This window comes from Calonectris borealis, chromosome 5 (genome assembly GCF_964195595.1).
Source record: "Calonectris borealis chromosome 5, bCalBor7.hap1.2, whole genome shotgun sequence".
NCBI classification, from domain to species: Eukaryota; Metazoa; Chordata; class Aves; order Procellariiformes; family Procellariidae; genus Calonectris; species Calonectris borealis.
Genome location: NC_134316.1, coordinates 51,061,561 through 51,088,238, shown reverse-complemented (window position 1 = coordinate 51,088,238; position 26,678 = coordinate 51,061,561). Strand labels below are relative to the sequence as shown.

General features: G+C 38.5%; 1 protein-coding gene across 1 annotated transcript in view; it reads left to right on the top strand.

The window, feature by feature from the left end:
• Positions 1 to 26,678, top strand: part of CD44 (CD44 molecule (IN blood group)) — a 113,162-nt gene that overhangs the window by 28,303 nt on the left and 58,181 nt on the right. Inside the window, exons 2-3 of the mRNA XM_075152398.1 lie at positions 16,178 to 16,294; positions 23,266 to 23,376. Of these exons, the coding sequence (XP_075008499.1) occupies positions 16,264 to 16,294; positions 23,266 to 23,376 (142 nt within the window). The 5' untranslated portion in view covers positions 16,178 to 16,263. The remainder of the gene's footprint in view (positions 1 to 16,177; positions 16,295 to 23,265; positions 23,377 to 26,678) is intronic.

The window sequence follows — 26,678 nt, the reverse complement described above, 5'->3', positions numbered from 1 at the left end:
ATGCGACTGTGGCAAAAAACTTCTGATCCGTTGCCAGAACATTACAGTGTGTTCCTCTTTGGGATACTCATTCTTTACGTTATATAGCTTATTATATTTTTGAATAAACAATTCATAGTTGCAGAAGTGCACAAGCATAGCCATTAACATCTGGCTAATGTAGGCCAGAGAGAGACTGTAACATTTTTCACTAGTTATTTCTAACTAGGAACAACTTCTTCAATATTTCTCTGTTCCTGAACTAAACAGGAAAATACAGTTTGAAGGTTTAGTGTTTTCTAGGTAGCACATGGGAGGCAAGTGATGTGATGAAGGGGAGGTTTAGCATAAGTAGTATGGTCCCAAACCACTGAAGGTCAAAAACATGTATTAATTTCTTCCTTGGCACAGCACCTCATACAATGAACAGCTCTTCCATGCATTTGCAGAGTGAAAACGAAGACTACTGAGAGAATGCTGAAGCATTCCCTGTCTTCATTTGGATCATTGTCTGCCATTATTTAAATCTCAACGGCATCTTTGTACCCCTATTAGTGCTTGTTAGTTCTCAGGATGGGAAAGACTGCAGTGATATAGTTCTGACCACTACATATCTACTGCGTTTCTACATGGAAATCTGGGAGAAAGTAATGGCTGTTCAGGTGTGTCAGTATTGTTCTGCCTGCTGTAAGCATTTGTAAGTTGATGCTAAGTATTTGAATCAAATAGAAACATGAATTCTAGAGCTGTTTTGGTGTAGAGGCATGAGAGGGGTGATAGGAACTAAACCTCAAATTTTCAAGAATCAGGGATTATTGACCTTTTCATCTGTTAGCTCTAAAAAGCGTTCGGTTGCTACGGCAAGGTAGATTCTTCAGAGGAAACCTCACGGGGTTTTTTCCTCCCTAGCTTGGCTTTCTTTATAGTGGAAGCAAATGGCCTTTGCGTAATTTAACTTCTTTTTGTTTGGTTCTTTCTCTCCAGCCTTACAAACCACAGAAGTCTTCAGCTGAACAAATGGGAAGTCCAAAATCTGAGAGCTCTTTGTTCAAGATAAGAGAGTTCTTTGTGAGATCATATTAAACATAAATACACAGTGTAAAACAAACCATCTAAATTATCTCCTCAAATGCATAACATATTAAGTTTGACATTTCTTGCAAGAAATTTTTAGTGGATTGAACAATTGAAGAGAACAAGTAAGAAAAGAGGAAGGAAAGGGAGGGGAACTGAAACATAAAAATCAAAGAGGAAAAGTTTTAGTTAAATAATCTCTGTGGCAGCTGAATAGATTAATTATATGAATGAAGTGGCTTGCTTTAATAGCTGGCGGGAAAAAGCTGATCTGCATTACTTTCCCATAAACAGTATTTAAGGACAATTTAATTGAGAACTTGCTGAAGGCCTGGAAGCATAAAAAAAGTCAGAAATAGTTTGAAAATGTTTTTAATCTAGAATATCACAATGCTTGAATAAAATGCCAGTGTTGATTTTCAAACTGATTTCTCAATCTCTTTGATGAAATTTGAATACAATCTTTGCTCACCTTTTTCCACTGGCTTTTAGAGTGAAAGAATCTGCTACATCTTCCATGGATATGCACTGAGTTTTCTGGGAGAGAGCTGGGTCTGTCCAGCTCTTCTTATATTAGCAGCTGGCAATGAGTTTTGACAATAGCAGGAACAGCAGAAAAGCATATAGAGTTGAGAATCTGTAGGAATCACTTCAGCAAGAGTTGGGAACACAAAGGAGAAAATGAACAGAAGAGACTTCACACTTAGATGCAGCACATGCATGTTTATTGTATACATGGGTATTCTAACTGAAATCGTACATGTTCAGTCAGTGTTACACCAGAAAATGACACAAAATCTGACTAATTGAGAGATCAGAAAAAAGTAACTGTAAAATGGGAATCATTAGTACATGGAAAAGTTTCTAGATGAGTCTCTGTTTTCTTGGCTCACTTGTTATTTAATATCTTCCTCTTTAATGAGTAGGAGAATATAAAGTCATTTCCAATAAAGTTTATGTAAAACATGGTGCAGTAAAAAAATGGTCAGACAGATCAGTTATATACAACAGTCTAATTCACATGGTTGGCCTGTACCTCATACAGCTGCATGTAGTATTTCACAACTGTGAGCAGAGAACAGTTTACTAGGCAGGAAACTGAATCCCACAAAGAGCAAACAGCAATGTGCATTTCTTTTTTTACAATTGATAACTAACTGGAAATGAGATTCTGGTACACACATAGTATTATTTATGTTTTAGACCACACCTACGTCTGAACTATTCTTCTCTTTTTTGTTTTCTGCTCCTATTGATTCGATAATAGCATCTTCTAAACCAAAAATTTACAGAGTGACATTTGTGTTCTGTTTCTTCCTTCCAAATGTAAATATTTTCATTTTTTCCCATCCCTTCCCATCCCAACCAGTACTTTGTTCCAGACTGTTTCATTTTGCTCAATGTCTTGCTCAATTAAGTATTATCTTTGCTTCCAAGGCAAAATCAGCACTTTGTTAGAAGTGAGTCCATAATTTTCATTATTAGGGCTGAACCATTAAAATTGTTTTTCTCTGATGGCTTGCATAGAAGCAAGACCAAAATCTTGGTAGCTTTTAAAGACCGTCTACTACTAATTGTTGTAGATGCTTGATGCACTGTTTGACAGTCCAGGTGGGATTAAGCTGACCTTTATACCACATAACATTTTCTCTGGTAATTACAACAGAAAAGAAAAACTGAAAATGCTGAGTGGACTAGGTCAATGAGAGGATCCTTTTATCCTAACTACAAAATAGGAAAAATATTATTTTAAAAGACATATTCAGGGCTAAATTCAAGAGTCCTGGCAAACTGCTTGGAATCTCCATTTGAAAGTTATTTTGTCTACCAGAAGGCATTGTCAAGCTTACACATACCAGCTGCTACACTTTATACTATAACTACAGTAGTGAAATATGATCTAGCTGAGTACATCAGATACTGAGTTAGATATTCTGAACCTCCAGTGCAAGGGGTCTACATGTCTTCATTGCTGCAGAGTTACCAGCTGTTTTCTTCCAAAACTTGTGCAATAAATATCCAGTGCAATGGATTATTATGCTATTATAAAAATAATGGCTAAAAAGGCTGTGTAGCTGTTCCAAAGTTAGATGTAAAATATTTATATGCTGGGGGCCACCCAGCTGGAAAGCAGCCTGGCAGAAAAGGACCTGGGGGGCCTGGTGGACACCAAGTTGAATATGAGCCAGTAATGTGCCCTTGCTGCAAAGGCGGCTAATGATATCCTGGGCTGCATCAGGCAAAGTATTGGCAGCAGTTGAAGGAGGTGATCCTTCCCCTCTGCTCAGCACTGGTGAGGCCACACCTGCAGTACTGTATCCAGTTCTGGGCTCCCCAGTATGAGAGACATGGACAGACTGCAGAGAGTACAATGAAGGGCCATTAAGATGGTGAAGGGTCTGCAGCATCTCTCCTATGAGGAAAGGCTGAGAGAGCTGGGACTGTTTAACCTGGAGAAGAGAAGGTTAGGGGGGGACCTTATAAATTTATTTAAATATCTGAAGGGAGGGAGTAACAAAGACAGAGCCAGGCTCTTTTCAGCTCAGTAACAGGACCAGAGGCAATGGGCACAAACTGAAACACAGGAAGCTCCTTCTGAATGTCAGGAAACACTTTTTTACTGTGAGAGTGACCAAGCACTGGCACAGGTTGCCCAGGGAGGTTGTGGAGTCTTCATCCTCAGGGATATTTAAAAGCTGTCTGGACATGATCCTGCGCAGCTGGCTTTAGATGGCTGTGCTTGAGCAGTGGGTTTGGACCAGATACTTCCAGAGGTCCCTTCCAACCTCAGCCATTCTGTGATTCTGTGATTTAAGAGGCCGATGGCAGTTCAGTCATGAAAGTATAGATTGAAAGAAGCGGCTAAAAAAACTTACCTGAATCTTTACCCAGCCTCCTGGTATTACTGCCATGGCCAAGCTATTTCAATAGGCTTAGGACTATTGAACCCTGGGGCTCGTGTACATACATTCTAATAACGCTCTATAGGTGGACCTCTCACAATGCATCTTTATTTCTTTATTTGCTTTCTCTGTTTTCTTCTTCAGGTCAAGTGGTCTTCAACAAACTCTTCTTTTCATTGCTTTCAATTTCCCTCTATTCACTCAAACTAGTTAAACAGAGGCCTTGATATGATTTTATTCCCTCATGTAACTTGCAGAAAGTAACTAAGAGTGTTGATGTGTGCTTTTTTCATCCTGTGCTCCCAGAACCAAGGAACTGATATTGTGTACATCAATTAAACTGACTGATCTTGCAGTAAGGCTCAGTTATATAAAATAATCTCCCAGCACTGCTTATTTTCAATGGCTTTCCTCCTCAGGCTCATCTAAGAGGCCACGATGCCTCGCTTTCTTCCATCCTCACTGCTGTTGCTGGTGATATCATCAGTGTGAATGTCAATTAAGTTCATAATGACTGTCACACTCGGTGTGTGCATAAAATATGTATCACGTTATTAATAGAGCCTGTGACCAAAAATACAAGATTGCTGTCCATTTTGTATGTAAAATGAAGAATCTGTAACTGTATGATAGATAACAACTTCTAAGTATTGGACATCAGAAGGTGTTCTAGGAGAAAAAAAAAACTTTGCTTTTTACAGTTGCTTCTGCTTATTTGCTTTTTGTATTTTACTTAGAAGAATGAAAATACCCTGGATTCTTTTTTGCATTTACTGTATTTAAGCCAATTTCATTTTTAGTCAGTTCTACAATGTTTCTTTGTAAACATCAGAAGAGGCTGTTTAATTGCTTTTACAAAAGAGTTTTCTTCCTGTCATATGAAAAGACAATTAGAGCAACCGCTGTTAATGGTCTTGGTTTCATGCAAAATTATTCCCTTGCCCCAGTATTTAATTCAGTGGCAATTAAAGTTGAACAAATTTTGTAAGCTAATATAATATGTTTTCCCAGACCAACAGATATACTTAATGATGGACAGAAAATCAGCATCTATAAATCAAGACCAAGGAGCAATACATCATGCATCCAGTGTGCAGCAAGTGATGTGAAAATAAGGTAGCATAAATTACTCTGAAGAAGAAATATAGAAACCCTGTAATCAAGCATGCAAGTAGAGATTATTTTCATCCATATTATTTTTAAGGTCAAATAGATAGAGCCTAATACTCCTTTGAGATCTGCTGCTAGAATGACTAAAGACGACCTTATGCATTCTCTCGTTTTATTATTGCTGATGTTCTCTAAAATTACTTCAGTTCACCTTACTGAAAGCAAAGATGATGCAATTACTGCAAATGATTAAACTTGTAAATTTAATAATTTTCTGGGAAAATGAATGTGTCAGTATCATGTACAAGTATTATTTAGCCAAATACAAGAGTGCTAAACCAATGTAATAGAAAAGCAAAAACATAGCCATATAGATTAGGAGAGCTACTTTGAGGCAGTAATTCTGCTGTTCCTGCCCTTCTGGGTAACTTCAGTATCTTGTGACTAAAACCATATGAAGCTTTGATTCTGAGATTCAAGAGCCCAGATGGATGTATCTATTAAAAAGCAGTTGTTCTGGATGGCAACCACTTCACTTCCGAGATCACAAAAGTGTGATCGAATTGGTGCAAGCATCAGATTTCCCTGTGAAACCTGCTTATTCTGGACTTCAGCAAATTTCTGTGAACTACTTTGTTGTTCTTCATTAAATTAATGTAAGAAAGGTTATCAAGGGCATCAGTGGACATTACTGACTCTTGTTATTTAGAAAAAATACCAGCTAACTCCAAGGACATCTTACTGTGGAAGTACCAGGTTTGTTCCTGAGAATTTTTTCTAAATAATGGTTGCATTCTTGGTCACTGAAATAATTTAGGGCTTTACTTAATGTAAGCTGACAGAAAAAATGCATAAAGATTATCAAAGTGGTCCTGCTTTAGTATTTATGTAGATAGTATTGTCTGTTTATAAGCCCCTGATCTTCTCTGTCCCTGTACAAATATTTTTCTTTATTACCATGGAGGTCATTATGCACAAACCGTGCAAAATTCCTATGAGCCCTCCAGTGCATCTTCAAATCCTCTCAGCAAAGTAGTGTATCTATTTAAGCTCATTTTTCAATTGTACACATCTACATATGTCCAAAGCAATGTGGCTTAAACATACAAATTAGTCTGTTGGTCCTGGCAAAGAAGAGTATTTTCAATATTCTGTGTTATCCACTGCTTTGCTGGGCTCTATTATTACTGTCGTTCCCTTTATGAGGGATTGTATAGGAAAAGCCTCATCGTTAGAAATTTTTTCTCACATGCTGTAAAATTCTGATCACTATATGCACTCCCTCTCAAGCCAATGGGATGACATACATCAGTATAGAGCACAAAATCATTTATTTGCTTCTCTTTAAAAGTGCTGTTTTAAGAGAGAACTATGAAGGATTTTTGCAACACTGACCTATCTAGTTATTTCTAATTGCAGTAAATTACTTTCTCTGGCAACATAGTAAGAGAGAACTGATGAATAAATATTTTAACTTCATCTCTTCAAATGAGAAAATCCATTTTGGAGGAATTGTTTCATTTGCATTGCACAGATGAATATCCAGTTTGACCCTTTGAAGGAGAAACTATTAGGCTCAACATTTCTGAGCTGATTAGCACTGATCCACTTTCTTGCTTAATCTAATAATTTCTTCCATTAAGATATGAGTATGCATAAATGAGAACATAAATGTAAACACATATTCTTATAAACGTGCAATCAATTCAATTTCTAAGTCAGAATTGCGAAGTCCTTTAAAATAAAGTTCTAACCTGAGAGCTGGGAAGGATGATAACCACTTTGCTTAAGGTGCTGAGAAAAATAGATAGTTTATACTCAGGTTTTGTGTTTTAGGCCAGAAGGACTGGGGAAGAAATCAAAAAAAGGAAAGAACATCATATGCAATGGAAGAAGAAATTCTTTAATTCTAGTTGTGATCTCATTGGTGGTGGAAAAACTGACAGTGCTGCTTCGGGAGCACATGTCTTACAGTCTGCTGTGGGGGGAAAAACGTCACCAGTGTCAGTAAATCCCTCTCTGCCCATGTATTCTATACAAATACAGTAAATGTTTATGCTCTGAAGTGCAGAGAAAGTATGGAGGGAAAGTATAGTGGGGAAAAATACTGTCTCTCTAAAAAATGATTTTGAACAGCGTGATAAAGAAGGGATCCAATCTCATATCATACTATGCAATGATATTTACAGGAGTCAGGAGTCTATACTCTTATGTATATCTTTAAAGAAAAGTGAGGGCATGTAAGAACATTCTTCGTTTTAATTTTTATTTAATCAAGGAGATAAAAGGGCAAGAGACTGGGCAGAAACTTTCTCTGAACTAACATGTTAATTCAACTTCTTTTTTGTTCTTCTGACATAATTCTCATTAATTTGACATAAAACAGAATAAAAAGAAATTGTTCCTTTGTTGAATGGGTGGAAGTACAGGTGAACACTTCTTGTACCAGGTGATATTACGAAAGATAGTAAAGAGTTGTGTTTCAGAGATTCTTTAGCAAGTAAACAATTTTCTTTCTCTTTGGGAATTTCTTTTTGTCTTGAGCACTTTTGTTTGAACAAAATGTGCAGTCATCAATAGTTTCTGAGCAGCCGTTAGGAATAATTGAAGGTGCCTGGAGTGTGAAATAGCACTTGATGAGCCAGTATCATGAGCCATTGATGACTGTACAGTGACACAGGAACTTGCATTCCAGAGGGAATGTGAAAGAACATGTGTCTGTATCCAGTACCTTCAACCATGTGCTATCAGTCATTACCACATGCTGAAGCTAGGCTGCTTACTGTGTGAAAACACCAGAGAATACGGGTAGCTCACTGTCAAATGCACGTATTTAAAATTTTAAACAATCTTTCAAAGAGAACTTATATGGACTCAATTTTTTACCTAACATCCTGGCAGAGAAAAATTGGTTTAACAAGGGTTTTGTAAAACCTAATCAAAGACTGAAAAGATGTGAAACACCTATTTTTTTAATTTTAGGTAAGAATGTTGGGTACTTTTTGTGATGGAAGAGGTGAGATTACTCATAGCAGGGGGGGAATGAAGCTTTTTGGGGACTGTAGAAAGGGGAATTTCAAATATTAAAATAATGAGATGTCAGAAGTTTCTTCAGTGAGTTGTTAAGAGGAGACACTGCACAAGGATGCAAGTTTTAGGTCTTGCACAAAAGGAAAAATAAAAACCAAACACGTGCTTCTGTTGTAGTTAGTATTGTTACTGTGGCATTATAGATTCTAGTGAGACAGAGACAAGGCCTTAAGATACCTGAATCCCTTTCACAAATTCAACTCTCTTACTTCCTGATAGGCTGGCAGGTACATCTATCTTTTGAAATGTTCACCTTAAATCACATTTTAAGTTGACTTTCCTTATTACAGTTTCTTTTCCTGTTTCCTGTAATTGCCAGTTTACTTTGCTCCCTCCCAGCTCAGCTCCCCATCTCTTCGTTGCTACAATCTATGTGATATTCCCTAAGCAAAACAGGGTGTTCTCCGTGCCTCCCACAGTGCTAAACACTCAGTTTCTGACTGTAGGAAAACGCAATAATGTGGTGTTATAGAGGAAAACTTATTTTACTGTATTCTGAGTCATTGGCAGAAATAAAGACTTTATTGTTATAATTACTTGACTACACTTTTGTGCTATACAGATCTGAAATGACCTGAAAGCATGAACTTTTCATTCCATTTATGAGATGTCAGGAATCAAAGAACACTTTAATGATTTGGTCAAATAACTCTACATTTCAAAACATACTGCATGTCCCTTAGGGATAACTTAGGATTATACAAAGCAATTGCAATACACATTAAATACGATAAAACCTTCCGTTTTTTCATGCCTTAAACATGTAGGATTGATGTTTCTTTGCTTGGTGTTCCCTGTAATAAACATTCATGTCTTTCCTAGATTTGTTTGGAAAAAAAATGGAAGATGATCCCGCAAAACATCAAAGAAACCTTGTTTTAATTGGTAATTTCCTATCTTACATATCCGTCTTCCATACCTTATTAGTTAAAAGTGTGATTTGTCTGGGCAGAATTTAGATTACAGAGTTTAGGAAAAAACACAGAAAACTTGTTTTGCCATTGCCTCACATCCTAAGTAGCCAATTTGGGCGATTTAAAGCAGTGTACAGTGATAAGCACATACAATGGCAGCAGTTCAAATTAATTTTGCCTGGTTATAAGTAACAGAAACAGAAGAAAGTTGGTGTATAAGAATGTCTCTGTGGTAATCAGTGATCAGTTAGCAACACAAGCTCTCTCATTCAGCAAAATACCTGAACTCACAAATTTAAGCCCAAGAATAGTCCCATTGAAACCAGTCAGAATCACTGACATAATTTTCGAGGAATGTACTTTTTTAGATCCAGTAAAGCACTTGAATACCTAATAATTAGGTGTGTCAGCATTATGGCTCCCCAAATAGAAGCCAGAACCTCACCCAGAGTTCCCTATAGAGTGGACAAGCCAAGTCAAGTATCTCTAAATGGGATCTATAAAGGGCATTTCCTATAGCTATGGCAGGAAATGTAGAGAGGAATAGGGCTATTTCTAAAATCTCACATTCTTCTGAGGTTTAAGTAGATTCCTCAGTTTTCTAAGGAGATATTTCCATTCACACAGTATCACAGCTCTGAACAACTGCTTGAATGTAGGTATCTAGCACCAAAAGTATATAGGTAGCTACCTATGTAAAGCAGTAACTGAAAGAATAAATTCCTACTCTCCCACAGCAAAGAGAGAGCAAACTGGGTTGTTCTCTTTTAAAATATGGTCAGAAGTAGCAGTAGTGACTTTGCATTGGAATTTCCCTTGGCTTTAAAGAGCTGATCAGTTTTAGCACCTACCTTATTTAAACCTGATCAGGATTAAGGATCTCAAGGAAATCACAAAAGTCAGAACCAAGTTATCGCAGAGAGATACTGAGAAGTGGTTCCTTGATTTGGGTTAATGCCATAGCTGAATTCTACTGAAGTCCTTCAGGAGTCCTCTTTTCACGTATTCTTGTAGTTTTGTTCTTTAAATATGTGGTGGGTGATCCATAAATTGTCTTGTTTTATACACACACACACACACACAGAGTATTATAAATATATATAGATACACAATTGTCTTTGGATGACTACATGCTACTGTGGAGGTTTCAGCCTTCATTTGCATGTCAAAATGAAAATAGATACAAAGAAGCCTGATATCACAACTACATTTTTTTTTCTTCTTTTTAAAGCATACTTAAGAGAATCTAATAGGGTGGACATTTACAACCAAATCAGAAATTATATTTCTGCTACAGTTCCTCTCCTTTTAAAAAATGTCTCCACAAAAGCTTAATAGCTGCATGGGAATCCAAGTAGCAGAGCAACTGTGCAGAAATACAGAGGAATATTTAAACCAAGCAATCCTTGAATGCCAGTTTGGTGCTTTCTATAATCTACTTGCATAGCTGAGACCTTTATTTTCCTTAAGAGAATGTAGAGGATTTCTGCAAGTTTAAAATAAATTGTAACTAAAAAAAAACCCAAACAAAAATAAACAAACAAACAAACAAACAAACCAAGCCAGTGTAACTGTGTTTCCTTTTAATTAAGTTCTGCAGCTTCTCATCTGATGTGCAATTTCTTGACTATAATAGAGAGAGTTCATTGCCAAATACCCGGCATCATTATTTATGTCTTTCCTTCACTCGTCATGTAGCCACATGCAGAGGAAAGAAATGATTGGACTAAGGTGGATGTTGAGAAAAATGTGTTTGTTCATTTGGAAACGGGAGTTTATTTATAAACCCCACAGATGGCTTCTGATTCCATTTCAAAAGCTTTTGAGAATAATTAAACAAATGTGTTTGATGCTGAATTAAAAAATAAATTTAAGAAGTGAATTTCTGTTTATCCAGAATGAGTGTGAGTAGGTGGTGATTACGTGCAAATGATTACTGATTGAGACAACGCAATCTTAATTGCTGGGTGGAAATGAGTTCTCTGTCCATATCATAGCTCACGCGTCCTTTCTCAAGCTTGGGTCTGACTTGAGATTATGGCTTAAAGCAGGTTTCTGAATTCTCTCCAAGCTCACCTTTTCTCTGCTGTTTGCACTTCTTTCCACCTCATAGCAACCATCACAGATGCAAATTCTGGTGTGTCTTTGATTTAACAGAGAAGGCAAGCTGCAGTTTATAGAAATTCTTGAGACTTTGAAGTTTCCTTTCTCCTCTAAAATCTGTTGGGTTTTAGGGTATACATAGGGAGAAAAGTCAACATATTATTTGGCCTAGTGAGGCATATTGGTTTACTGGAAATAGTCCTACATTTGTAAGCGTTCAGCCTTAGGGATAGGTTTTGATTCCTAACCAAAGCTAAACTTTACAACTAAAATGGGGAAATGAAGCTCCTTGATTTGAATACTTCAAGCATGGAACAAACCAAATTTCTAAGACTCTATTTTGTATCTTACTCTCCTTTTGCTGTACTGTTAAGTTTGAGGTCATTGAGAGATACATCTGAGTGCTGTTTGGATTGTATGTTGATCATGATTCTTCTGAAGACAGGCTGAACATCTGAATTCAGACCGCTTTCCACACCAACTTGCAGACAGGCTGATAGATAGTACTCAGATCTTAAAATGCTGAAAGGGTTCAAACTGCCAAAAATTGTGTTTGTCTTGGGAGAAGGTATTTTTACACTGATACAGAAAAGGAATCTCTACTCAGATCAAGAAATTACTTTTCTACCTCTAAGAGGACAACTCCATCTTAGAGTTTTTACATTCAGACAAGGGGCCAAAAACTAAATATATAGAGGATTAAACTGTGGCTCATGATCCTTGCATAGCTTCATTCTGGGACTACATAGCAATGGGGAAGGCTCAGCTGGGACCAAAGCTTCTGGTGAATTTGAGTCTCTGTCTGTAGGAAAGAATGGCTGAGGCCAGTGTTGCTGGGTCGCCCTGTGTGTCCACCTCAACTCGACTCTGCCCCAGAAAGGAAAAGGAGCCTTCATCATGTGAAACTCTCCTGGAACTCCCCTCTTTTTCCCCAGCTTTCTATAACTTGTCTCATGGCTCTCAGATTTATGAAGATATTTTAGTGTTGCTTGTATGGTCAGTGTTGCATGGTTAAAACAATGCACGTGAATGAGCATTGTAAAGACTCATCTGAAGGACAATATATAAGTACATTTTGCTTGATATTTCTGTCTCTCTAGAGATGATATTTTCAGTGACAAAGAACATATCTCCTGACAGATCTTATACTTGTTCCTTTCTCTACTACCATATTTATAGGAAGAGGGCATTATATATTTCATGTTTCTGGGCTGCAGCTCAGAAATGATTCATTGACCACATTAAAATAATGCCAACCAGAAAAGAGTATGTTTAGCCCAGTTCTGGTACCCATGTTTCAAATCCTGTGTCCCTTTTTTGTATGATTTCTTTCCTTCTGTACCACTCCACTCATAAGAATTTATGAAACAAGTCAGAGCTGCACAGTTATTATTTCCAGTATTTCTTAGCACTGCCTACCATTCTAAAAAGCGACCATTATTTGCAAAGTAATAGCTCAGTGTGGAAAACACTGAATAAAGTATTACACATGGCAATGAGAGTATACTTGATCTACAAGATCACTGTATGTCTCTTCAGGAGAACTCTTTTTTGTATAGATTTATTTCTTTACAATGCCTGTGACTTGAATTCTCAATTCAGTCAGGCATCAAACCATATGTTTGCTCTTGTTTATGTTAAAAGCAATTACTGAATCTGTGAGGCAGTAGAAATTATTCTAAGATCTTGATCCTGTGAGGCTCTAATTGCATTGCAGAGTCCAGAACATGGTACCGTCTTTCCATGACAAAGGTGTTGGGTGGAGGAAAGTGTAGATAAGTTGGTGTTTCTTTTGGAGCACAAAGTAAGAGACCATTAAGAATTAATCTCATTAATTCATACTCAGACTATTCCTCATTTTTTACCTAGCAATTGGCTAACTACTGATAATCTCTCATCCGTCAGGGATGATAAAATGGATTCCTGAGGAATGTAAAATCCAGGATGCCTGTGAGATGGTCAATAACATGAATAGAGATGAGACAGGTTAAAATACAAAAGTTCTTTCCCATAAAGTAATTAACCTGTGTTCCAAGAAACAGAGGAAGCTACTAGCTGAGTTCCAGCCTGAAAACTGTGTGACTGAAAGCACCCCTTGTCTGCAGTAAAGTCTCTGAGGGGTGGCAAATCCCACCATGATGTGATTAATTTCTAGTGCTGGTTTCAGTGACTGTTCAGATGTTTCAAGTATAGCACTTGAGATGTGGGATCCTCTTAAGTGAATCACAAACTCATAGTTAAAAAGTCTAGTCATCTCATCCATCATTCAGCAAGGATGAGCGTGTTCTCAGAAGCTATTCCACTATGTAGCTGGTATCACGGCAAGACCTTCCTATTGTTCAACTTAATTTTTTTCCAGTCTGAATTTTATCGCTTACTCCAGTTGTGTCTCAGGAGGAATTTTTCCTAGTCTTGTGTGGCCAGACTTCCTGCTTGGCAAAGAACTTCTTATTTGGCAAGGCCAAAATCTGTTACTGAATAGGCTATTGCTTCAGTCTAAATCCATACCATCAAAATCTGAAATCCTGCAGAGCCTTGCAAAAGAAAAAAAGAAGGGAAGTGGGGAAAGGACAGACTGCCCCAGTCTTCAGTGGGAGATATCCCCTTTCTTATCTGAAAGGCCACAAGCAGTGTTACTGGTGACTTATGACTAAAGCCTGCAACGTGCCGTGTTCTTTAGGTAAGTTTACCTCAAGGGACTGGGGACATGACTTCAGCGTACAGTAGAAGAGGGCAAAGAGATGTACCCAACTGGTACTTCCACATGATGTAATGCCAAGCTATACAGAAGCATGAGTTCCTGAAAGCCGTAGATCACTACTAGAATGCAGCTGGTCCTAGCTAGTTAGGTTTATCTGCAAGGCTAATTAGCTCATATACAGTGCCATACAACTGTGGCTACAATGTTTTCAGCTCTGAAGCAGGCTCAGCTGATAGCAAGCTAGAGCTTTCTTTGCTATGCAGATGTGCAAATACACGCTAAACTGCCTGCTCCCTGGGGAAATAAGAGGACCTCGATTCTCCCACAGGAGTGTCAAACAAAGCTATCCAGCCATAGGTTCAGTTTCTCTCTCTGGCCTAGTATTTCCCTAACTGTCTAAGCATAATGGAGCTTCAACACGAATGCTTGAGAGATACCCAGCTCAAAGGGACTGAACTGTCCACTAGCTAGTGCACAATCTTGGGAGAGCTGCTGTGGTTGAAATTGTCATAGCAGGTAAGGGACTTAAACCCATGTCTTCCAAGTCCCAGGCAAAAAACCAGTACAATCAAATACTCTGGTCTTACTCACTCATAGGTGTGTGTTTAGTCTTATAGTCTTGGCTGCATTCTAATTCAGATAAACACAATCTGAATAATTAACACTGTAACTATATTTGCAGTTAGAGAATATTTCTATTCTCTGAAATTCTCAACCATATTGTGCAAAGGATCTGCTGTGCTCGCTACATGACGCACCCATATTTTGGAAGGAAATGAGTAATCTCTTGAGAGATGCAATCTGAACCTCCTCAGACGTTCAGTAAGAGTTTCTGGCTGCATGTGACTAGCAGTGTATGGTGTATTTTTACCTTTTTATTTCTCAGTTTTCTATGAGTGCTTCAAGTAGTTCTCTAATGGGCTAAGCTAGAAAAAGTGCAAAGTATTCTGGAATTGCTAAGTTCAGCAAAGACTGGGCCATGTGAACTGGGTTTCAGATGCCTGTCTGTAGAGAAATGTGTGATTAAGGAGAGAGGAAAAACTAGCTAGGCTGGGATTGAAGAACTGAATTTGAATATGGGAGGGAGAAGTTAAAAAGGAATCCTTAAATAGTTGAGATAAGCTTTAGTATCCTTATATCTTTATTTGAACTAGACTGTTGAACATTCATAGCCTGTCTATCTCACATCTATGCCCCTTGAGATATGCTTTGTATAATTCATCACTTAGGGAGTACTACATTTGTAAGAGTTTATGTTGATGTAGATCTATCCTTCCTGGGCTAGCTAATACTAAACAGTGACTTTTCTCCTGTATAAGGGAAAGAAGCTTTGCAAGAAGTGCACTCAACACATTCCATTTTGTCCCAAAACTCTCAAAAAACTGTTTAGTATGATACTCTTTTTGTGGCATTGGCTAGCAGTTCCTGCTTGCTAGATAGTGATGTGCAGAGTTTATTATAGTACCAGATCTATCAGACTAACAGGACAGTTTTTTCTTCCTTCTATTATCGCTGCCTCTCCTACCCATTCCCCTAGGGAAACTTTTCATTAAATTCTTGTAACAATTAAAGAAGGGGTGGTTATAGAAAGCAAACTGGGTGGAGTATGAATCCCAGCTAAATCTTTATGTGTATGAACATCCTTATCTTAATGTATCTTGCAAAAGATAGGCTTTTTACTGATGGGACTTCCAGGTACAATGGACAGCAGATAAACTGCAGACTCTTTTGCTAGTTCTCATATCCATTTGTATATCACTGAATTTGCTCTCATATCATATCTTTGAAATCTCAGATGACTCAGACATAGACCATTTCTTGTAAATTCAGTGCAAGTTGGCTGAAACTTTAACATCTCAAGGAGTCTTAATAGCTTTCCAGATCTGACTTGTTCAAAATGCTGTTCAGACATGACCTGCTTAATCCTTCCAACACTTCAATAAAATGTTTAGCATATATAAGTAATGTTTTAGAGGTGAACAAATAACTCATAATACTTTATTTATTGCCAGTTGTACATTTCTGCAAATTAAAAGTTTGCAAACACATTGCAAATATTTTAGACATGCATTTTTCAGAAGAATCTGGTAAATTCCTGAACTAATGTTTTCTTTACCAATGAATCACAAATGATTGAAAAAGTAGTATGCAGGAACCAAGAAATGATATGGGGTTGGTTAGCAAAGATGATCATGTGATACTGTGTCATTTGATGATTAGTGTATTTATATAAATCACCAGCACAGTGCAAATTTTGTCATTTACAATTGCATAAAACATTGAATTTCTTTTTTTCTGTATAGAATTTCTGTCCAGCTAATATCTCTTGCTGGTAGATCCTGTCACCTCAAACATCCCTCAAAAGGCAAACCAAAAGGACTGCAGCTGAATGCAAGCACATTTTCAAAATCATATTCGAGGTAATATTTTTTTCCTAACTTCAGTAAGTTATTGTCACTCAATATTACTAAAGAAAAGACAAAGCAAATAAACCACAAGTAATATCAGCTTTTGGTCAGTAAGAAACATACATTCTCAAATACAGATGTGTTATTCTAGGTATGTAATGAAAGAAATAAACTTCAATACATAATTTAGCTCTTACCAACTATGTAATAATATCCCAAGTGAGTGTTTATTTTTCATTTCTAAAATATTGGCTTGCATTGTTACTTAAGCCAAGTTGTTAAGTAGGCAACAGATGTGTGGTCTAGTGTGACAATTCCCAGTTCTAAGACAGACTCACTCTGTTGTCATAGCATTCAGGTCCTCCCTTATCTATTTCTCTACCATTCAGGAACATGAAAATGTGCAAAAGCAGAGTTTCTGTCTCACTAATTTTAATGAAATCTACTTTCTGTGCCTCTGTCCCAGCCTCACACAAAACTGCAGAGTCACGCAGAATTAGCTTCTTTTGCTTATTTATATAGAGACAGCAATTTCCCTCAGTAGTTGTTGTTTGTTTATTTTCCTTGACAATTCCCACATAAACTATGTGGAGCTCAGAAATGAAAAATGCTTTCCTAACTGCTACCTCTACACACTCCCAGTGAGCTCCAAGGGGCAAACGGGGGGGGAGGGTGGGGGGGGGATGGGGGGGCTCCTGCCTTGTGCATTCTCCTCTGTGGAGGGGCACTTAGTGCCGTTTGGACCTGGGCACCTCCTCGAGCTCCCTGTTTTCCAGTTGGGCTCAGGGAGACAGCTGTCCTGGCTTTGTCTAGGTATGCCCAGGAGGAAAGGATCAAATCTTAGTAAACAAGCTGCTGCTGTTGCACCAGGAGGAGCCAAGTTCATTGATTCCTGGCTATGTTTAACCTGCAGAACTAACAGGGTTTCAAAATTTTTTTTTGGGGGGGAAAGGGCGAAATGATAGTTGCTGCTGGTGTCTGCACATCCGATAAGGCAAAAGGCCTTTTGCCCATTTGAGGAAGAAGATGCTACTGCTGTAGCAATGCATTACCTAAAGCCATATAAGAGGGGCGGACTGCTTGATGTGTATAAACAGCAAGATTAGCAGTCCAAAACCTAGCACTGCTATGCCTGTCAGCCTCCTCATCCTGTTCATCACATGATGTGCACACACCTGCACTTTCCCTCCTAGAGCCAGACTGGAACCAGCTATTATCTTTGTCTCCGAAAACAAACATGCCTATTATGGTCTAAAATTAGGATACTTTTCCTTCCCTTCCACCTTCCACAGGGGTCATAAACTGACTAACAGGGATACTGCTGAAATTCAGTAAGTTTCTGCTTATATACAGATCAAGTCTGGTTTTAGTGTTCTTCGTAACTGGAAAAGACAGGCTTAACTATTCATTCCCATATTGCTATATTTAGGGCACAGCCTAAATGTGGCTATGTTATATGTGGCTATGGCAAGACTGGCACAAACAGACCTGGTGTGAACAGAAATTGTTCCATGAATGAATCCAACTAAAACTTGGTTTTTACTTTCTTTAGATAGGAAAATATTTTATCAGTGGCTATAAATCTGATGCGATCCCTCTATCCTCTCAAATTGTATATATAGAGAAAAAAAAGGTAACAGAGTATGCAGATTTATCATCATATAGATACTGGGACTAAACCAAACACTGTCCACAGCTGGCTTGACTCAAAATTCCTCAAAATCAGTAGAAAACTTTCCTTGACTTTGAAGGGCTCTGGTCAGGTCCATATTAGGCATAAGAGCCCGTAAGGATTTATCTGTAGGTACAGTTAACAGTTTGCTTATGCAAATATCAAGTGCTTCCTGAGTCGTGTGAATGTTTGCATTTTGTAAAGTTCACCTGCTGTTCTGGAGCTTTAAATGTTTGATTTAATTATTCCAACATGCTGCATAGAAGGGAGAGTGGAGGAGAAAGAATGGGGGCTAAGAAAAAGGAGAAATGAGTGGAGATGAGAGAGAGAGAAGTCGAGGTAGAAGTCAAGAAGCAAAATCAAAAGGAAGAGAATGGAAAGCTGGTGGGGAGAAGAGTGAGGGAGATGAGAAAGAACACATCCTGGAGATGGCCGGGTATAAACTTGACTTACCTGTTGTTAAACTGAAAATGAAAGAAACAAAACTGGGAATACAGAATGCTTAGCGCGAAGATGGCAGCTCATACTCCGATATATGGGTTTCCAGGTTCTTGCTGCGTGGTGTGTGCCGGGAGGGCCGACGGGGGGGGGGGCGGGGAGGGGCAGAGACAGACTGAAACCACCTACAGAGAAAAATGTGTCTCCCCTTCTCCCCTCAGTTCGCCCTGTACTCCCCCTACCCCCCAGCCCTCTACACTGCTTGTGGCCCAGCTGGTCACTAATGCGTTCAGCGTGTCTGTGCTGCATGCCTGGACATCCGCTGGCAGCTGCTGTGTGCAGGTTTCCTGCCCCACCTCCAACAGCGTCGTAGTAACTAACTGGGTATAGTGGTGTGAAAGTTGTGCATGGGGACTGGTACTGTGATTCCCTGCCTGCGCTCTGCTGGGAGCCATGTGGGTCAGCCAGGGACTGAGTGCTTTGGGACGGTGCTAGGAACAAGAAAGCTGATGGGGCCACATAGTCTGCCGCAGGAGAAACCTTGCTGCAAAGAGTTTCTTATGGCCTACTTGAGCGATTCTGGCTGTTACGATTTTTGCCTGTGTTGGATTAGTGAGTTGTTCAGGGATCTGGGGCAAACCAGTAAAACAGGCTGATGAATCCACGCGGTAGGTGCCAATCTGGGTTGCTGCCTTTTTCAGAAGTAAACAACTAGAAGCCATTGTTCATCTTCCTAACTCTCTGCAGGACACAGGCTGTAAATTACATCTAGGAACAAAAGGTTGATGGGAGTAGAACCGGGTGCCCAACTTCCCAAGGCAGTGCTTTGCCCTCCAGCCAAAAGAGTAGCTTTTCTGGCTTAAACCAGCACAGGCTCTTCTTATGCCTTCCCATCAGCAGGCAGAGCCCAAGAAAAGTGTGCAGTACAGGATTTGCTGCACTGAAGCATTTACAACTGTTTCCATTACAAAACCTGGTTTCAGGGTTGATCATGGAAATAAAATCCGGTCTGAAATGCAGGAAACAAGATTACAGTCTAGGGACACAGGAGGAAATCTTATTAAAAATACCATATCTTATTGAGATTACAGTTAAATGGGTATAAAATCTCCCTCCTCCCCCCTGAAACTGACTTACAGCCAGTCTCACAGACCAGCTGTAGTCTATGCAGAATGTACGCTGCCATGACCAGAATTACCTAGTGAGGTTTGTGCTTTTTATATTCACCACGACTATGTTCTTCAACTCCCCATAACAGGCTTGAAATTTCCACCAAAATATGTTCAGAAAAGGATTTTTTTAATTTAAAAAAAAAAAAATCTTTCTGCTGATAATAGAAAAAAAAAGTTTTTCAAATTAGGAGCTTCCTTTTTCAAAGTTTCTGTTTCTACAATAGAAATGCAGCTATTTTGACTGAAACAAAATTCCATTCTTCCCCCCATTCAATTATTCCCGTTTGATAGTGAAACCGATTTCCATTGGTGTCATTTTTTTCATTGTAAGTTCAGATACATGCACTTTCTGGTCTGTCCACATAATAAAATCCAAATAAATACACATTATAGGGAGAGGCTGCCCCACTGAATTCAGTGGAATTTTGGCCTTTGACTTCAGCTAGGCCAGAATTTCATCCTCTATGGGGATGCCCACAAAAACATCTCTTTATATCGCTGTATGCCATGCATGTTCTTTTTCTAAGGCTCCAACATATGTACTCCTTAACAGGACTTTTATCAAAATTAATTGGTGCTGGCTACAGTTCACGTATGTGATAAAATCACAAATGGGTTATTTTGGTGTTCCTGTACTATATTGCACCATCATAGATTCAGTATCATCTGCTGTGTCAAAGGCTTCACAGAAAAACACTTTTTTAAATGCTGGTGTTTCATCCTTTTTATTGTATTGTTTCATTCTCTTTTGAAAACTTAATTCACTTGGTGCCATTTATTATTTTACAAATTTTTAGTGCCAGTAATTTAACTGCTTCTTGCCAAGGGAGTAAGCAAATTTCAAAAGCTCAAACATTTAACTATGTGATTTGTGTTGTTAACAATAATGTCATGGGAACAAATCCACAATGGGAATAAAATTACATGCTCAATTTATAGTGATGCATCTCCTCACCTGAAGATTTGCTTTAGGATTTTTCTGTTCCTATATACTAAGATTATCCCAAGCTAAAGGAAAAGTTATGTATTTCTCACTAGGAAACCCCCAAAACCAAAAAAACTTTTCCCAGAGCTGTACATCTCCTTTGACTAAATTTTCTGGGTGGTATCAGGCCCTGCACCCAGGCTAAATTTGGACTGCTATCTACCTCAGGCCAACATATTTTAGGGGAGAAATTCCATGTTTGGGTGGGAAAGAAGGAAATATTTTTGTGTCAGCTTTTTTATTTATTTCTTAGCGGCAGCACTTTGAAGTGCTCAGTGTGTTGGAATGCAAGTATGTCTCCTAGGCTGGCGTGTAAGCAGGCAGATGGCATGTGAAATGGACAAACTTACATGTGTTATATACATACAGTTCATTAATTATTTCTGTTTATCACATGGAATGACGTACTGTGATGAATTCTTTTTCTTGTATACATCTGTCTTTTCCTTTTGCATTAGGTACTAGCACATCCATGCACCTGGTCTAAATGTGCCTAGTCTTAGCCCAATTTTACAGGGCAACAAGCAAGAGAGAGACTTTCCAAAGTGAGATACCACCCACCCCCACCAAACACACGCCGAAGTACTGAGAAGTCTAAGATGCATATCAAATAATATTCAGTATTGAGAAAAACAACCTGTTCGTAATCTGATGTCAGAAGGGCTAGAATTAGAGACTTCAGACCATGAAAAGACTAGGAATTTCCACTCCTGGTAAAATAAGACTTTTGCCTCTGTAACACTTGCCCACATCCCTGAAATGGACATTATTCTCCATTTACCTGTGCCAAAGAAAACTTATTTTCATTTTTTCATCCCATATAATTGTGAATACAGGACATTAACAGAGAGTTATTTTATGTTCATCAAAAAAATAAGACTCAAAGATACCTAAATTTTAATTAAAAATTCCATTCTTTTGTTTCATCCATAGGGGTATATTTTAAAAGTAATTTAGCAATTGAAGAAAAAGAAATGCTTAGTAAACTTACAATATGCATTAGCTGTGCACCAGCATTTTAAATCCCACTAAACTTCATTCATATATTTGGCATATCATATGCCAAAATATCTATAGCCATAAACATAGAGGAATTCACAGAACTATTTCTTTTCCACTACTATGAACAGTAAGGGGTATAGGAGATTGTTTTTTCCTTGCTTTTAAAGTCATTTGTTTCAAAAGAAAAAGTAGCGTATTCACTAAATAAAACATGTTTTATCTGTAACTTCAAAGTTGCTAGCTTCTTAATAAAAAGATCCCCTGTTTTTAAGGAAAGATTTTCACTTTAACCTTGTCCCATCAGATATTCTAGACCTGTAGGAAAAGCCTGTTCGAACCTGTTGCTAAAAGTTTGGCTGATTGAGGAAAGGATAGCCAGCCATCTCTAAGTCAAAAGTCAAAGAAAAGGCAAAGTCCTGAAAACCTCTTTGTGTAATGTTCTTGTGCCTGTGGCTGGAAAGACCAGTCTGTATTTTTCCATTGTTTGTGTTAACAGAGATTAAAAATTAATGAGAAAATTCTTTCAAGTGGGAGGATTGACAAAATGGTAATCTGATATAGAACTATTCATTTCAAATTTGCCGAGTGAAACAGAAATCGGGGCGTTACTGGCTGTCAGTCATTGCCACATGTTGGTTGGTAAAGGTGAGATGTACTGGCTTTGGTGATCCCTGACCAACCCCTCATTCCACTGCACACAAACCACTGTCGCGATTCTGCAGCTCTGAAGAGACGCCAGTGTATGGAGACACCACGAGAAATGGCTAAGGAACACAACAGACATGCTTTTCACTCACCTACATAAGCTTTGAGGTTTTCACCAGGGATTTCATGTGGCATCTAGAGTCACACAAAACCCCACACTGCAACAGTTCCCTCAGGAACTGAGACCTTGTCTGAATGTCAAAGACTGTCATACGTTCTCATCCTGTTTCTCTGCTTTGAGAATTGGGAATAGGAGGAATAATTCCTTCCGTACCTCATACCATCAATACAATAAAATATCCTTAGTCCTCAGTATCACTGCTGGCACTGGCATGAGTTACCACTTTTGTTGGAGCAGCCTGTGGAGAGAAGCCAAAGGTAGAATGGGCTGTGGGAGACTGAACCGCCTCGACTTACCTTCTGCGTGAGGTTATCCTCCAGGGACGAACAGAAACATTTTAGAAAGGTTCATTGCAGAGCAGGCATTTTGCTTGCTCTAAATTGAACTGCAAAAAGAGAAAACAGTGAAGTGGGACAAAATAAGCAAAATATTTTTGGAAAACATCCAAACAGTTGTAGACGCTTTGCTGGAGTTCAGAAGCTCTAATGCTCTATGTTCATCTGGTTTGCAATAATGAGGAGATTTTAAAATGCAGGAGGGGAAGCTTATAACAAACAAACCCTTTCTGAGCTAACTCACGAGAGATTACACAAATTTTCCTGCAAGCGCAATAAGCATAACTTTTGACTGTACTTGTGTAAGAAGAGGAGGTTTAGTGCCTCTTTAAAACTCGAGTGTGGCTGCTTAGTCAGTGCTAGTTCCCCTCCACCCCCCCTTCTTTCCCTGCTGGGTAACTCTTGTTGCAATATGGGTGTGACTTTTGATGGAGCTCCCCCTCCCAGTTATGTCATTACTTCAGTTCCTTTGAATCAGAATAAAAAGTGCAGCAAACTTCAGACTCATTGACTGCAGGCTTAACAAGCGTCGGGGCTTTTCTTCTTTTTGCAGCTTGCAAGGATCTCTGGTTTTTGCAAAACAGTTCCGAGAAAACAATGGCCAACTTCTCGTTATGGGCAACTTTTGGATTATGTTTGCTGAAGCTTTGTCTAACAGAAACACGTAAGTTTTTTATGAATGAAAACACTTATGATTGCTAATAAGTTTATGCTTCAGACAGCAAGAGCTCTTCTGCTAGATAGCTAACAGCTTTCTTGCGTCTGTCTTAATAGAAAGTTTTATTATTTGTAAGAGTTATCAGAGATGCTTTAGAATTGTAACCTCAGCTGTGCTGGTCTGTACAATCATGGAAAGCTGTGTATTGCTTGTAAAGGGCAATTCCAGATCTTTAAAAAGTGAGTGGTAGATCATTAAAGTTAAGTTTAAACTAAGAACAGAAGTACATTAGGAAATTTAGAATAGCTCTGGAAAAAGCTCGGTTTGTCAATGTGACTGCTGTTACATACTTAGTTTGCTCTCCCAGCTCCGTTTCAGACAGTAGAGAAAAGAAGGGGATGGGGGAGATGGGGATGGACACCCCCCGCCCCAGCATACAACTGCATTCTTGAGTTTACATGGGCTGAACTAACAGCTAATACATTTGGACAGAAGCAAAACTGCAGTGATCTGTAACTGAAATTTGGAGAGCTTTTATGCCAAGCATGCTTGTTTCTGACTTCCTAAGGTTTCTTTGGGGTTGACTGATGAGATTTTGGAATAAAGGGGGTTAGAAGTGACCACAAAATTCAGTTGTTTATCAATTAACTTTCTGTAGCTTGGTTATCTGCTTCAAATGTTTGTATTTAAAAATGAAACATTAATACAGAGAAAAAAGTAAAAATTGTATGTCCAAAATGACAAAATGCTTTTGAAATTTCACATGGTGCAGACTTAACCGTGTTTGAGGGAAATGGCCATGCTTTTAACAGACTCTCACTGTGACAGCAACTGCCTCGAGGCATTTTGTGGTTAGGGATAACAATTATGCTTCTACATTATTTTCTACTCATTGGTTCCAGGAGTCTAACAAAATACATTTTTCATGGCCATTGTCACCCAAGAGCTCTGTGTGTGTCTGTAGTAAATATATATTTCAGTTTTTTGAGCAGCAGTGGATACTTCTGTAATGGTTGCAGCGCTGCCGGGCTGTGAATGGGTGTGTCAGAGTGAACAGTTCCTAGCGCATCTATGATAGCTGAAGAACCCTCATTGCTTTTCTTTTTAAAACTGCCTGTTGTACCAAAATGCTCTTGCTAAAATCAGGTATATAGATAAAGCACTTAGAGAAAGGGCAGGGGTACTGTAGGCAAATAAAGTATGTCTGAGATGCATTTAAAACCTTGGCTTGGTCCAAGTCTGTATGCTGTATAAGTATTATAATTATCTGGTTACCGCCTGCTCAACTGATTTCTCCTTTTATGAGCTGCCAGGAGCGTCCTAAAGAAGCAGGGTCTGCACTGACTCTGGGAATAATGCATTTTTATAGTGAGACATAGCAGAAAACCCCATCATCTAGTCTCCAGCATAGTTACAAAAAGTATGTCAAACTTCACATATGCCCCACAGGGAAGTTTCTTTAGTGGCTTAGCAAGGTATTAGACTATAGCTATAATATATTTTAGTTGGTATGTGGTACATTCCAGTATGACTTTGTAGTCAGTAATGACTTCAAAGCAGCAGTTGATGGTGGTTTTATTTTCTTTTCTAAACCAGTGACTTTGCTGTGTGTCACATAGAGTAGTGGCCAGTGCTGTTGGGAAACACCTTGCTTGAAGACAAAATTCAGATCTGCTCCTGAATTGGAATTTTGATTGTTTTAGTACAGAATTCGGCAAAATTAGAAAGGACCTGGGAGTACTGTTAATGTGATTACTAAAGGGAAGATGAGATATAGAGAGCAGCTAAAAAACTTACTCATCCTGAGTTCTGCGCTGTTGTGACCATACTGTCACTGACATGTGAGTGAGGTGTACTCATGGTGTTGATGTGACTTTTGTTGTCTAAGGAGTCTGAATCCAGGAGGACATAGATGCTGACGTCGTGGTTAATGATGATTCTGGGGGAGATTTTCCCCTGTGAGTATTATATATTTGTAAAAATATTTCTCTCACAGTTTTCCTTGATTAACACAAAGCAAATCCTAGAATTTTGACCCCCAAACTGGAAGAAGCTGGAATACAAGTAGTAGTAAAGATGAAATGAAAAGAGGGAGAATGAGTCCACCAATGGGAGGGAGGAGCTTAGCTATTAGCACTGCAGAAGTTGCTGGAGTCTCAGTACAAGGTAAGGCTCTGAGACAGGGCTACTATGGCTATCAGTCAGTCACAAAGAAAGGGACCTGCCTGCCTCTTGGCTTATATATCCATGATGTAAATTTGTAAATAAAGCAGTTTGAAGAAGCTCTTTGTGCTAGTTTATTTTCACTTAGTCCTTACAGTGTGTATCTTGGCTATTTTCCCAAAGCTGCAAAGTAACTAGACTTTATTAAGATTCACTTGAACTTCTATCATCGTTTAAGGGAAAGGTTATATACCTGCCCTTGAAATACTCTCACACACAGAGCCAACAAACCATGGCAGAGGATTGTCTTGCAGTCTTTAGAGAAATGTTTGTTGATTCTTTAGTTACTGGTGTTCACCACAATGCAGAACCATTACCTTGAAAACAGGAACTCAGAGAAAGGCTTAATGAGGAAAGATAGCATCATACAATTGAGGAAGAACTTTTTAAACTAAATGATTTTAAAACCACTGGTAGCTCTAGCCAAGGTTAAATGAAATGTTCCCCCGTACCTGGTGTGTCTTTCTTTCCAGAACAGTTCCCATGACTTTTATAGGCCAGGACTTGAAGACAGTATTAATATTGCAGTTATTCATCTAGCACCTAAACATGCATGAGGTTCTACTGTAGCAAGAATGTGCCAGCAGGATGAGATGTCCTGAGATGCTGATAGACAGGTATAAACAGCAGAGAGAATCATGAGCTCGTTACTGCTAAAATACTTGTAGAAAAGACGGGTTCTCAAGAATTTCATGAAGGGGTAAAAAAAATGTTTTCACTGAAGAACAACTGCCATTTCAAATGAAAGAACTTATGGAAGAGAGCAGGAAAATATAGTGAGGAAAAATGTAGACCTCAAAGGGATGTTTGGTTGTATGGCAAGGAACATGGTGGATTGCAGGAAGCAACTAAAATTAGTTATATAGATAGCATGAAGTCTTGAGGAATTTAAGTTAGAGAAGTAATCTGAAATGTATCCAAGCAAGAACCTAGTGTAAACCTCTGCAGGTATTTCCACTAATTTAGATCGCAAGGAACAGAGGAAAATAAATGAGGAATAAAAAAAGATAGTAGCAGCAATCAAGTTCATGTATAATAGGAGTGGAGCCTATAGATATGTGAAAAGTCAGAAAAGGTAAAAACCA